Source organism: Gekko japonicus, unplaced genomic scaffold (assembly GCF_001447785.1).
Source record: "Gekko japonicus isolate JY-2015 unplaced genomic scaffold, Gekko_japonicus_V1.1 scaffold579, whole genome shotgun sequence".
In the NCBI taxonomy this organism is placed as follows: domain Eukaryota; kingdom Metazoa; phylum Chordata; class Lepidosauria; order Squamata; family Gekkonidae; genus Gekko; species Gekko japonicus.
The window spans coordinates 424,387-439,308 of NW_015168065.1; the positions used below are offsets into that span (position 1 = coordinate 424,387).

The 14,922-nt window shown below is 41.9% G+C and overlaps 1 protein-coding gene across 1 annotated transcript in view; it reads right to left on the bottom strand.

The window, feature by feature from the left end:
- FSTL5 (follistatin-like 5) overlaps positions 1–14,922 on the bottom strand; it is a 337,288-nt gene that overhangs the window by 92,242 nt on the left and 230,124 nt on the right. The window contains exon 6 of the mRNA XM_015414569.1: positions 5,900–6,020. Within this exon, the coding sequence (XP_015270055.1) occupies positions 5,900–6,020 (121 nt within the window). The remainder of the gene's footprint in view (positions 1–5,899; positions 6,021–14,922) is intronic.

Below are 14,922 nucleotides of genomic sequence, written 5' to 3' on the forward strand. Positions count from 1 at the left end.
AATAAAGTGGCAAATAACAAGCCTTGCTAGTCTTTTTCTGTATTTTGTGTCATCTGTAACCGGCCGGGTGTAGGAGAGCAGACAGACCAAAGTTTAAAGAATCCCTCCATTGTTAAAAGCAGCAATGATGTCTCTTGGGCTGTAAGTTTAGTAATAAAAAGAACAGGTCATAATAAAGTGGCAAATAACAAGCCTTGCTAGTCTTTTTCTGTATTTTGTGTCATCTGTAACCGGCCGGGTGTAGGAGAGCAGACAGACCAAAGTTTAAAGAATCCCTCCATTGTTAAAAGCAGCAATGATGTCTCTTGGGCTGTAAGTTTAGTAATAAAAAGAACAATCGTATCTTCTTTTGCTTGGAATGATGTGAAAGATACTTTGAAGGCGCAATCATTCCTACAGAGCTTAACAGAGCCCTGTTATACTCACGCCCACATTTGGCACATGTAGGGGATTGCGAGGGCTATATCCCCAGATCTTTGTCCAAGTTCTTCTGCTATGTTTGGTCAAATTAATTGTGCTCCAATTAATAATAAAGTAAATAAAGGCAATGTTCACATTCTGCTGGTTTTATAGGTGATTTTACAGCAACATTGTACAGTGGTTTTGTATAACTAAATTAAAAACGGAAGAATAAAAATCAATACATAATTAGCAACAGGAAAAAACCCAGATTTCCTGGGTGACTGGCAATCAGAAGCTTATATTTAATAATTTATGACTGTACTGTTACATCATCTGGGATTTATACAGTAAAACAAAGCTATTGTGTGATGTAATTTTAAAATATATCGCTGCATTAACAGTAAAACCCTCTAATTAAATCCCTTTAATTAAAATGGATCGCTTACTCCCATCTCTTTAGATTATTCACTCCCACTGTATCCCTATTAATTAAATTTTAATACTCAGATCATCTGATGCTGTGCACACTTTTCCTATGGAAAAAGAACACAACTGATATTCTAGGGCTGCATGCAAGCATTAAAGTAAAATGTAGCTACCTTTAATGCTACAGCTCATAATCTCAGGGGATGACTCAGTTATCTCATGGACAGAAATATATGTCTACAGCTCTCTGCACATGTGCACAACTCTGCACACATGGATTGAGGCCTAGTGATGTAGTGGAGGGATGGCAGGAATAAATCCCACATGCAAAAGAACTAGTGGGAAAGGGAAGAATTCATACGAAATTGGATCAAATTGTATATATACAAGTGTATGCACAGAGCATTTACTGTGGGTGTAAGTCATTTCTGCCTCTGAATCTACCTGTCCTAGTTGAAGTAACATTGGTTTTTTCAGAGCAGGTTGTGGAGGCTAAAGAAGGCCATTAACTAAAACAGAAATGCTCCTGTAGGCAGATTAAAGGGGAAAGTTGACTCAGTGATTTCTGTTGCAGAAGAAGGAAGCTGTGTCCTGATATGACTGGTTTTAACTTGTTCAGACTTGTTGGTACATGCCTCTACCAGAAAATAGTTCCAGGTGGTCAGTCGTGTTGGTCTGAAGCAGCAGAACACATTTAGAGTCCAGTGGCACCTTTAAGACCAACAAAGCTCATACCTTGAATAAACCTTTGTTGGTCTTCAAGGTGTCACTGCATTCTACCAGAAAAGTAACTAATGCATTGTGTGTGGTGCCATTAAATCACTTCTGAATATAGCGACCCTATGAATTAATTACCACCATAACATCCTATCATTAATAGCATTTTGAAATTGTCTTGAATACTCCAGTAACCAATATAAGTTTACAATATGATCTCTAGTGCCTTTTCCTTTTCTGAATCCAGCTTGAACATTTGTGGCTTGGAATAGCTCTACTGATATCACATTTACTCCTGGTGATTTGTTTCCATGTTATATGTGTCAAGCATCTCTGGAATTTCCTTTTGAATCCATACATATCAACAACTGAACATCCTTTGGGCTTTGATCCAGCTGTATCATTAAGAACAGAACTCGTAGTTGTCCTGAGCTCTTCCCCAGTAGCTGACTGACTGCCATCCAACTTGGGGGTTCTATTTTTCAGCACTATTTCTTTTTTTCATTTTGGATTATCTCATCATAGGGCTTTTGAGCAAAGATATGATCAGAAGTGGTTAACCTTTGCTTTCTTCTGCACAGTACTAACCAGGGGTAGATGAAGTGAGAGTGCTGCTGTCTATTTGTCCGCTGTTGTCAATCTGAATTAATGCTTCAGATTCTGTTTCCTGCACTTCCTCATATTTTTGTCACTACCAGGCTATGAGCTCGGGGGTGCTCATATTTATACAAGCAAATAACTTGTATAACTTGTACTGTTATTTTAATTTGGGTGACATTGGTGGTTTAAGTTGCAATGTGAACCTTAAGGGAGTTATGAGATGGTTGTGAATGGTTGTGTGAGTGTATATGAGTATAGTTGTAGATCACCAAAATGATTGCATCTTAATTTCGTTGTACTATGTACAATGACAATAAAGTATATTATTATCATTATTATTATTATTATTATTATTATTATTAAAAGGCTAACTTGAACTTGAACATGGTTTAGCATCGGGAAAGGAGTACAACAAGGATATATATTGTCATCCTGCTTATATAATTTATATGCAGAGTACATCATGCGAAATGCCAGTCTGGATGATTCAGAAGCCAGAATTAAGATTGGTGGGGAAAACATCAATAACCTCAGATATGCAGACGATACCACTCTAATGGCAGAAAGTGAAGAGGACCTCAAGAGCCTCTTGCTCAGGGTAAAAGAGGAGAGCACAAAGGTGGGCTTGAAACTCAACATCAAAAAAATTAAGATCATGGCATCTGGCCCAATCACTCCTTGGCAAATAGAAGGGGAAGTCGTGGAAATAGTGATAGACTTCATGTTCCTGGGATCCAAGATAACTGCAGATGATGACTGCAGCCATGGAATTAAAATACGCCTGCTCCTTTGGAGAAAAGCAATGGGAAACCTAGACAGCATAATAAAAAGTAGAGACAACAAAAGTCCATATGGTCAAAGCAATGGCATTCTTAGTAGTACTGTATGGCTGCGAGAGTTGGACTATAAGGAAGGCTGAGTGCCGAAGAAGAGATTGTTTTAAATTATGGTGCTGGAGAAGACTCTTGAGAGTCCCCTGGACTGCAAGGAGATCAAATCAGTCTATCCTAAAAAAAATCAACCCCGACTGTTCCTTGGAAGGCCAGATACTGAAGCTGAAACTCAAATACTTTGGCCACCAAATGAAAAGGGAGCACTCACTGGAGAAGACCCTGATGCTGGGAAAGATTGAAGGTCAAAGAAGAAGGGGACAGCAAAGGATGAGATGGTTAGACAGTGTCATAGATGCAATGAACATAAAATTAAGCAAACTCCGGAGCACGACGCAAGACAGGAGGGCCTGGCATGATGTGGTCTATGGGATCGCGAAGAGTCGGACTCGACTGTGCGACTGAACAACAAGAACAACAACAACCCACCACAGTTAGTGGAATGTTCTGCTCAGACAGTCCCAGTAACCATAGCTAATTTAATTAAACCATACTTTTATGTGATGTTTGAATTTAGTCATTATGGTGATTTACCCTTAGATTTTGATCCTGCCTTCACTTCTGTAAAGAAGTCAATAATTCCCACCCTGAGACACAAAAGAATGTGAAGTTTAATGCAGAGAAAAAACAACAGAAAACAAAGGAAATTATTCAGTGTTAAAAATGTTAAAAGGATTGAAAAAATATGATAAGAATCTCTACTGAGTTCATCTGAACAAAAATGCACACATTATGAAAGTGCTTAAAATCCAATTAAATTATTTTCAAAGGACTCTCACATTAGATCTTAAAGATCAACGAAGCCTCATTATCTCATTAACCTTATTTTGACTCTTCTGTTATACAAGTGCCATTATATTAATTAATCATTTTCCTGGACTATATACTGACTTCCTTTCCTATGTTTAAGAATGTAGTGGTTATATTTAAAGACACAATCCATTAAACTGCTGCTTCATCTGACCAAGCTATTAAGCTTCAAATTTTAAACCAGTTTAGCTATGATGTATAAATCTTAGTAGACTCATTAGTGCACAATCTGGTTTGAGCAGAGATAAAAATAATCCTGCAGGAATTCTGTAAAATCATGCCATTGTGTGTAGTGATATGAACTACACAGACCTTTAAACAAGGTTTGCAGAAAGCCCAAAAAATAGCTGAGTGGCAGGGAACAGCCTGCTCTCTGCCACTCAGCTGTTTTGGGCTTTAAACTTTAAAGAGACTGCACAAGACAGCCTGAAAAACAGCTGAGTGGCGGAGGCAGGCTACTCCCTGATGCTCAGCTGTTTTTGAGGCTTTTGAGGGGAACAGAAAGCAGGGGTTTAAAAGGAAACCCCTGCTTTCTGCTCTATCCATGAACCGCCACAAATGGCTTTAAAAGTTTGTGGAAGTTCATGATGGTAGACCCGTCACAGACATTGTTTCACAAACCACTAACAGGGCAAAAACTGTGATTAATTTTGCTTTGTGGTTCGGTTCATGCTCATCCGTAGTAATTTTCCAACTTTAGCCCATAGTCAGAAATGTTATAATAAGCAATCATCAGTACACTGTCATGAGTGATAAGGAAGGGCCATTGCCAGCTCCAGCAGAACCCACAGCTGGCCCCTCTGAAGCGGCAGAAATCAGCAATTTGCCATCACCGCCTGCACTGGCACCTGGCTCAGAAACAACTGACGAGGAGCAGCCACAGATGGAAAGCCCTCCCAACTCGCCCCCGAGAGATGCTGGCTTACGAGACCGACTCCAGCAGGACTTAGCAACGAGGCAACGTATAGCTCATTTGCAGAGCAGACAATCTGTTAGTCCTGAGTTTTGACAGACACTTGGCTGCTGGTGCCGCTGCGCTAATTGGAAACAGCAGCAGAGGGCTATTTAGCTTCAGGCTCTAGCTGGCTCCTTTGTGGAAGCAAACTCATCACACTCCATGATGCATTGCGTTTACTCCACCTCCTGGTTCTAGACCTCGTTCCTACTACCCCCCTCCGGCTTCTGACTCAGGCTTGAACAACCTTACTCCTGGTTTGTGATTTGGACTTTCGTTCTTGGCTCCTGCTACTCTCCTCTAGCTTCTGACTCTGGCTTGAACGATCTCACTCCTGGTTTGTGATTTGGACTTTCGCTCTTGGTTCCTGCTCCACTCCTTTTGGCTCAAGACCCCAGACTGAATTTGGACTTCCCTCTGCCTGCACCCCAGATTTTGACATACACAGGGAATCGAGCTAAGACTGCTTGGTCTCTATCAACCAAAACCCTGGGAATTATTGGGCAGGGACTAGTTAAGTCATGGATGGGAGCTTGCAGTACAAACATAATCCCTTCACTCTCAAGAAAATTCAAAATGGTCATCCAAACAGAGAAAGTGAAATTTATTGCTATTGAGTCCCAGTAACTCTAGGACAGCACACTGGAAGCACTGGGTTTCTCAGTGCTCTAAGTTCCATTTTTTCTTAAATATGGGGTCAGCTTTGTATTTGGAAAGCAAGCTGTGTAATTTGAGAACCAACAGAAATTGATTGTTGCAGTCTGAGCAATAACATGATTATTATAGTTGTTCAAGGCCATTATTTCCATAAATGCCTATTATTCTACAGATAGAATATAAGAACACACATTGTCTAACAACATAAAGAGCTCAGTGTACAAAGAAAATAAACCAAGCAGCCTTTCTTATTCTTTTTAATAAGATTTAACTATTTAGGGTTGCCATATGCTCTGGTTAAATCTTACTTTACTGCAATCACATTTAAAGAAGAGAAAATATTAAGAAAAATATATCATGTCTATTTTGCAGTTCAGTTCTGATAGAATTAGAAAATCAAAACAATCCACCCCATAACTTGTAGTTACAACATGTTCCTTACCATTCACTTGAAGAATATGAGTCTGATAGAGTTTATCATAGCCATCTGCATAGCAGCTATAATTTCCCATATGAGTTGTAGTAATCTTAGTAATGTATAGGGACCCATCATCACCAAAATCCTAAAGGGAAAGAATAACAAGGTATTCACAATTATTTGGACAATAATAGGCTGCACAAAAAGGGGTCTGAAAAAATACTAAGGCATTATAACAGTGTATTCTCTTTGTAAATATCAAATACCACTGGGCCAACAATACGGAAATATAACCAGGCCATGAGAAGCACAGCTGCCAACCAGAGAGTTGTCCATTGGCATGATTTGTTTTTCCCCTCTCTAGATAGTTGCCGGATGAGGTTTTCTTCATAAAACAGAAAGAATAGAGGAGATTCAATTTTCTAACAATCTAAGCCTTTTAAGGAATTTACTGTGTGGTGTCTTTAAGACCTTTGCAGCAGCTAATTTTTACTTTCATTTTCAGCCAAGGCTTTTTTTGTACTTCAAAAGCAGCTACTCGAAACACTGCAGCCCTTGGCTGCTTTGCCTGTTTCCCTTTCCCTCCTGATATCTCTTAAACCAGAGACAGAGAGAGAACATACTGCATCACTACAAAATACCCTCATTTTGCCCCATGCTTTTGTACTACCTATCAGGTAAAAATGAAGGATTAAAAAAAAATGCCAAGAAATCAGAACTGCTGCTGTTTTCAGCTAAAAATCTCATTCACGTTCAGTGGCCAGGGAGTCTCAGCAATGTTCTATCTAATCATATGTAAGTCCCATGGGTTTTATTGGTGCATATTCTCACATGAGTGCTGATAAGATTGTAGTCTTGAACATATAAAGCTATTTTAAACTGCATAAGACCATTTATCCATCTAATCAGATTCCACATACTCTAATTGGCAGCCCGGCTGCCACCAAAGATTCATTTACCTGAAGATGCCAATTTTTGATTTTGGGGACCATTTCCATGCAAAATCGGCTTTATTACTATGCTGATTAATCTAGAATAACTACCATATGAAAAAAGTGGATTTTACTATATGCTCTGTTGCCACCAGAAAAAGTTTTAGTCTTTAACATTCGACAGAACTCCTCATTCTTGGCAAATTAGTTTTACTTTTGCAGTTAATACTTTTGGACACAAATTTCAAGAAAGAACTAAAAGAACATATAACTCAAACAGGTGACAGAACTGCAGTTTGCAAATGCTGCACATTGTAGATAAATTAAGCATGTGTTTAGAACATATTCTGGGAAAAGATTAAACATATTGTTTGGTGGGACGCAAACATTTGTGGAATAGCTTTGCACTTTCAATGAACAGAGTATTTTTGTGGTCATTCCCGTTATGTCCTGGGCGCACAGTCTCCAACCCCTGACCCCAATGGCCCCACATCTGGATTGGTGAGACATGGGTTTGACTTTGCCCTGGATGGACTGTGCCCCTTGCCATATTTGTGCCTTCCAATAACTAAATGCCACTAATATCAACATCAGTTTGTATATGATTGATGTAATATGCATTAGCATGGTGGATTCTGGGACAAGTGCTGCCTTAGCAATTGAATCATGTCAGCTGAATTGACCAAGAGTTCTGGTGTTGCTCCCAAATCTTTTACAGCGCTATAAAAGCAGGGGGGCCCCCAGGTTTCTCAGTCCTCCACCAGTCCTGGACTACACGACAGGGGTGTGTGGTGATATTGATCTGGGAGACTTTCTTCTTTAGGGTGCTCCACAACCCCAAAATTGCTGGTATTGAATGTGTGGGCCTGGTGTGGGACGCAAAGGACATTTTGACTATCTGGCTGGTATACTGACCGCCTAACACACCAGCAGATACCCTGCTGAGCCTGTTGGAGGCTGCCGCTGGCTGGGTGTTGAAATACCCTAAATTATTGATCTTGGGGGACTTCAATGTCCATGCTGACAAGGCTGCTTCTATTTAGGCTAGGGACCTAGTGTCTTCCATGACAGCACTAGGGCTCTCCCAGTTCTATCTCCTAGGTAGTCAGTCAGTCAGTCTGTCTGTCTGTCTAGGACTGCTCATACGGCTCTCACCTTAAGCAGAAATTAGAACCAAAGGAAATATTTTAAAAGAACTTAGTATTATTTCTCTTATATTTGATTATTGTGCCTATGAATTTTGCCACTGAGAGGGTGACACGATCATTGGTATCCGATAGTAGCCATGACACATGGGCTCGCACATTTAGCAGTTCCATATCTTTATGTAAAGGGGTGACTAAATTAGCCCTCAACTCATCGAATATAGGGCACTCCATAACCATATGTTCAATGGTTTCGATTGTATGGTATGAGCATCTGCATGTTCTATTAGAGTATGATTTGTTATTATATCTGCCCTCCAAAACTGCCAAGGGAAGAACATTCAGTCTTGCCAAAGTAAAAGCTCTTCTTAGTTTTGGGACGGCTCTCCCAGTTTGTAGTAGCTCCCACACACTGAGCAGGCCATACGCTGGATCTTATTTTTGGGGTGGGGTTGGATGTGGATTTGGAGCACATAGATGTGGTGCTGTGGTCAGACCACTATGCCCTGAAGGCCTGACTGAACATTCCACAATCTCCCTGTTTAGGTGCGCCCAGACCAATTATTTAGAATGACTTGATCTTTAACTTCATTGCCACAGGGCGAACAAAATAGTAGGGAATTGGACATTGGCTGTAAGGCTTTTGTGCGCTATGGATAAAGTCTTGGTGCTCCACCATGATCTCCCTGTCACTATTGATACAATAGCGGAACTCGAAGCTCCTTGGCCGATGTCAGGTCCCATTCTGGACCACTTTGTCCGCCTCTCACAGGAGGAGGTTGACAAGATCCTTACAGCTGTAAAGCCCACCACTTGCCTCTTTGATCCGTATCCATCTTGTCTGGTCAAGGCCTGGGAAAACATGGTGCCAGCCCCTCTGTGTGATACTACGGTTCTGGGTGGGGCATTATTGATGCCAGCACTGAGAGTGAGGAACCTTGGTGTGATAACTGGATGCCTCATTATTTATGGAGGCTCAGGTCACGTGGCTGCCAAATCAGCTTTTTTCTACCTACAGCAGGTGCAGCAGCTGGTTCCATACTTTTCCTCCCACCCATGCAATGGTCACTTCCAGATTGGACTATTGTAACTTGCTCTACGTGGGACTACCCTTGTATCTGATATGGAAATTGCAGTTGGTGCAGAATGCAGCAGTGTGTGCTGAGAGTGACATCTTCACGGGTGCACATTCAGCCTGTGCTCCGTGAACTTCACCAGCTGCCAACAGAATTCTGGGTCTGTTTCAAGGTGCTGGTACTTATCTTTAAGGTCTTGAGTGGCCAGGGACCAACATACTTACAGGATCGCCTCTCCCTATATGTGCCTCATCAAGCCTTGTGCTCATTACATCAGCATTTATTGATGATTCCCAGCCCCAAAGATGTCTGTCTGGCCTTCACCAGAGCCAGGGCCCAACCTGGTGAAATGATCCCCTGCTAGAGATCTTTTACAATTCCCCAGGGTCTGTAAAATGGATCTCTTCTGCCAGGCTTTTGAGTGATACAGCAGATGTCAAATATCATCTGGCCCCTCCTCTTACCATCCTGCCACCACTCTGTTACCATCTGTACCATCAATCATGGTCTTCAGTTTTTGAGGACACAGAATGATAACCGCCTTGGTTTACCCAAGGTAGGGTACTTATAATCTGGAATCCCTTATGGGATTTAGCCCTTTCTACTTCAAATTGTCTAACACAGGGCACCATCGTAATAGTTGTGATGTAGTCTGATTGCCATTGTTTAAGGATTGATTTTATTGTTTTATATTAATGTTGTAACCTGCCCTGAACCCGCTTGCAGGAAGGGCAGGATAGAAATTGAACCAAACAAATAAATAAATATCACCATGGGAAGCAAAGGCATGCCTTAGCATGCGTAGGGATACCTAGACTTCCAGGAGGAACTGTCCCCCAATATGACCTTGTCTGTCTTCAGGGAGCTATCTGCTTTCCCTGTTGCAAGGGCACATTGGCTTGCAAGGAAGAACAATGGCTAGGAGGGCTGGGGGGAGCTTGTTTTGTATACACTGTGGGGGGGCGCTCAGGGGAAAAATCAGAACTTGAAAGTTTACACACACACACACAACCTTCATGGGGTGAGGTGGGGGAGCTCATCCATCACAAGGAATATATAGTAAACAGGAAAAAATAGAAGCAACATAATGGAGGCTACTCAGTGGTTTTGTTACTCAAAAGTGGGTAGCATTGCTTCTTCCTTTTACACTTTCCTAAAAAAATTTTTAGGGCCTTCCAATGCAGTAAGACATTTCAGAATCATCCTGTAGATCTCAAAGTATTTCGATAGGATTCAGACAAGGGATTAAACTCCTATCTTTTCTCTTCAGCAGCAGAAATGGTTATGGCAAAAAAAGAAAGCTAAACCTGGCTGTTTGTGCTGCTCTCTTTTGTGTGTATCCTTTGTTTGGATACCAGCTATTATGTTCCAATCCAGTCTGTATCATTAGCTACCATGATTTACTTTGATCATTAAATTTGCTATTGCTGGTTTATTTCACTTTTTAAAAATTCTGTTTTTATGGTATGACACAATAATGCTATTATGCATCAAGTGGGTGTTTCTTTGATATTCATATGTGAGGTATATTTTCATAAAACTGCAGTAAGTTAATTGGAACAACCTGGTAGCATATGGAGTTCCTCTGAAAGTATATTATGATGTGAGGTAGTTTCTGTTATACAATATTTAATGCAGCACTAGAGAAATACAGCACAGAAAAGGAAATTAAAGAACACAGGAATATAGCAAAGTACATATTTCTGTCTGAATAACTGTGGACAGACTTTGAAGCTCGTGAAGAAATAAAGCTGCAAAGGTAAATGACGAAAGATTCTTAAAGTGGTGACATGCACAAAAATCTGATGTGGGCAGAGGACATGCAGAGTGGGAAAATGTGACCACTTGCAAACATTGGGCTAGTGACCATGTTCTGTTATTTACTTCATTTATAGTCTGCCATTCTCATTAATACATAAGACAGAACACAATACTATAATGATACAACATGCAATAGAATTGGATTATAAAATTAGAAAACAACAAATGAGCTCACAGGGGAGAATCCTATTCTACCTTGCCAGCCATTTGGAAGGTGGTCTGCTCACCCATCCTCCTTCCCCTTTGGGTAGCGGTGGGCTAGCCGCTTGACAGTCAAATCGCTCACCCATCTGAAGTGCTGCTGCTTCTTTGGTTCCATTGCCTGCCTCAAGCAGTCGAGGGGGAGGGGGTAGTGGTGGAGGTTCCTCTCCCATGCACTTGGCTTAGGTAGATAATGAAGGCTGTGCCTATCTGAATTAGATTGTTTGCATATGGGTCCTTGGCATGGACATCTAATGAATGTGATAGGATGGTCAAAATACATAGGGTTGCCAGACACCCCCCCCCATTTTGGCACATGTTACCTGATTTGGAAGGGATCCACCGGGCCTCCTCCCCACCTCTTCCCTGGTGGAGAGAGACAGGGACCATGTGCAGGGACCAGCACTCTAAACCCGAATTCAGGGCTTGGAATGCTGGCGTGTGCGGCCTCCCCCCCCCCACCTATCCCCAGCAGTATTTAAAGCAAGGCTTTAAATGCTGCTGGAAAGCAGTGGGGGTCATGCACCTGCATTTGCTTGGAATGCAGGCGTGCACAGCCTCCCCCTCCCCAGCAGCCTTTAAAGGATGGCTTTAAATGCTGCTGGGGAGAGGCGGAGATGCCACTCCTGTTAAGTCCTGAGCTTAACAAAGAGTCAGAGAGTGATTTCAGCCAAAACTCAAGTTTATTCTTCTTCACGCTCACTTCTCCAACACGGTACAACATCTGATAGCCCGAACAGTTTGTCCATAGAACTGTTCGGTATTTAAACATTCCCGGCTAATATAGCCACTCCTACTTTACATTTAACAACCTATCAGGTTGATCGCATAAGGTCCAATCATACACGTTCCCGCTTCCCGTTCGCTTGAACGTGATTGGACCAATAGTCCTGGACTTGAAGCCCTAGTCCAAGACGAAGCTTTGCATAGCTTCCCTATGGGATGATTCACCCATATCCGCATATACTCATGTCTGCATATGAATACATTACAACTCCCCAATGTGATGATGTCACCTCTGTGTGACATCATCATGTTAGGGATGCCCCACACCCTCCAGTACCACACACCAAAGCCCCCTGCTGGGGACTTTGAGGGGACCTGGCAACCCTACAAATTGATGTTCAGAGGTATAAGGTACCAATAAACATGGAAGGGAGGTGCAGGAGGGGATTTGTTATGGGGATGGTGATACCATAGCATATAGACATCCATAAGGAAACCCCCGTATTTTAGTAAAACTAAGATAGGGATCCAACAAAATTCCACTCAGCCTGATGACACTTCCCAGCATGACAAAAGGGAAACAGCCTGAATAGTTTGACCTGGAAGATAAGTGAATTAGTCCCTTCTCTACTAAAAAGTGTAGGCAATGTCTCAATGATTAGCTAAGATAAGACACTCTTAAGGCATGGAAGGATCAATTTGGCTGTTAGATCGCCGCTAACAAAGGTCCGGAGAGTGATTTCAGCAAAGTGAATCAGCTTTATTGAAGTAACGAACAAGCACTTGAACGCATTCATAACCAGAACATATTAACATTGGGAGCTAGGCTCCTTTTAAACATTCCCGGGCTAACATAGCCACGCCTATTTACAATAAACAACCAATGAGGGTTGTGCGGATGAAGACCAATGAGAGTCTTACCCTCGCAGGGAACTGGAACAGTTCTGATTGGTCGCTATTGAAGAATAATAAGACCAATAGAAATTTAGTCCTGAGTAGCCTCCGTTTGGCTCAAGCTTAACATGGGAGGTGAATTAGGTGATTCACGTTAATACATTCAATATATTACATTGGCAATCATCCCTATCTTAAGCATACTGTTTTCCCAGGATATGATCATCACTTCACACCTTGCTCACCCTCTAGACCAGCCAGTGACCAGTTCAAGTGACCAGATCACTGCACTGAGTCACCCCTCGGTGTGTCACTTTTGCATCTATAATTTTCCTATCTGGCAGTTAGAATAAAATTGCCCAGTGCAATTTGCAGATATTCCTGGAATATCTGCTAAACAGCACAACGTGTTTCAAAAAATGGCAATATCACTTTTTTTAAAAAAGGAGACTTTTTTTAAAAAAAGATGAATATAGATGAACACTTGATAGTTTACAAATATACACATAACTAGTAAGCTGCTTGTCTGTAGTATCAAGCCAAGTAGCAAAATGAATTTCACCACACTTTCTGCTTCCTCTGCTTTCTGAGCAGGTATGATGTGGCACAATTTTATTTTCCCCTTACAAAATTTTGAAAAGCCTCATAGGTTACCATAAAGCCAGAGATCCTGACCCTTTGCACTGAAGGCTGTGGTGGGGTAAAGGGAGACAGAAAGAAGGTAGGTGAAGATAATTCTGGCAACTACTCTCTTTATTGCACAGAACATCAATAAATATGAACCAAGGAACCATTGCAGGGGAAAGGAAGTATCAGTTGATCCATGTGTATCATTTAGGTTTGCCAAGTCCCCACGGGGGGGCAGGGAAACCCCTGCCCCAGAGGCCCGTTCCCCGCCTATGGTTTTCCGTCGGATGGTCGTGGCCCAGCCCCAGCGTGCCCGGCGGGGTCGCGTCACTTCCGGGTGATGTGGTTGTGGCGCACGTGCGCTTCGCGCGCATGCGAGCACTCCCGGAGCGGTGCTGGAGTCCCCCACTCCAGCGTCGATCCAACTTGGCAACCCTAACCCTTACTGAGGCAGTTACCACAGAGGTAACTTGATGCTAGGATAAACATTTGGTAAAATCCTTTCCCTTGACATCTAGCTTTCTGCATGTATGGATTTTTGTTTTGTAAGGAAGCACATTCAGTGATGTGAGCATGAAGTGCCACAAGCCAGGAAAATGTTTATTACCTTGGTAAAAATTATGTCACAACTAGAGTTGCCAACCTCCAGCTGGGGCCTGGAGATCTCCTGCTATTACAAATGATCTCCAGATGATGGAGATCAGTGGAGAAAATGGCTGCTTTGGAGGGTGGATATGGCATTGTACCCTGCTGAGGTAATTCCCCTCCCCAGGCTCCACCCCCAAAATCTCCAGGTATTTCCCCGCCCAGAGCTGGCAACTCTGGTCACAAATTAAAGAAATTTCAGCCGTCTTCAGAGGCCTAAATGCACTTTCTTGCTTCTGTGAGGATAACACATAAACTATGGTTGGAAGGCAGGAGCCTTCATTTTAGACACATTCTATACTCTCTGTCTCACTCTCACACACACATAAAATCACAACATATAGAAAATTATGAAAATTGCCTATTCCGCCAGCCCATAGGAGAAATTAGGAAAGGGACTTAGAGTTCACAGTGAGGATCTGACAAGAACGTGAAGTTTTGAACGTGAGCAAACTAGATGTCAATATGTGATCAGTAACTAAACCAGATAATTCTTGATACATTCTCTCAATTGTGAAGCTCATCTGAGCAATCAGTGTATATGCCTCAGTCTTCCAGCTAGACTTTTAAAAGTGTCTTCTTCGTAGTCGATTCATTACACAGAAGGGATCTGGAGGATTAAAATTTTACTGAGTAGCTGCTGTTGTTTTTAAAGCTGGTTTTAGGGATATTTTGGTTGCTTCATTTATTGTTGCTTTTAGAAAATACTTTGAGAATTATTAAAGGACTAGGAAAAAGGCCCGTTGTGGAAATAAATACAACGGCCTCTAGAAAGAGGCTCTGGGCGGGTGCCCCGGCCTTGGACACTCAGTGTCAATTTGCTGTGGCGACCTCAGCAGGGTATAATGACACTGAGTCCACCATTTTCTCCAGAGGAACTGATCTCTGCTACCTAAAGAACAGTTATAATTTTGAGTGAACTCCAGCCCTCACCTGGAGATTAGGAATGATGGTTCCTCAGAAGGGAATAGTTGGTTTGG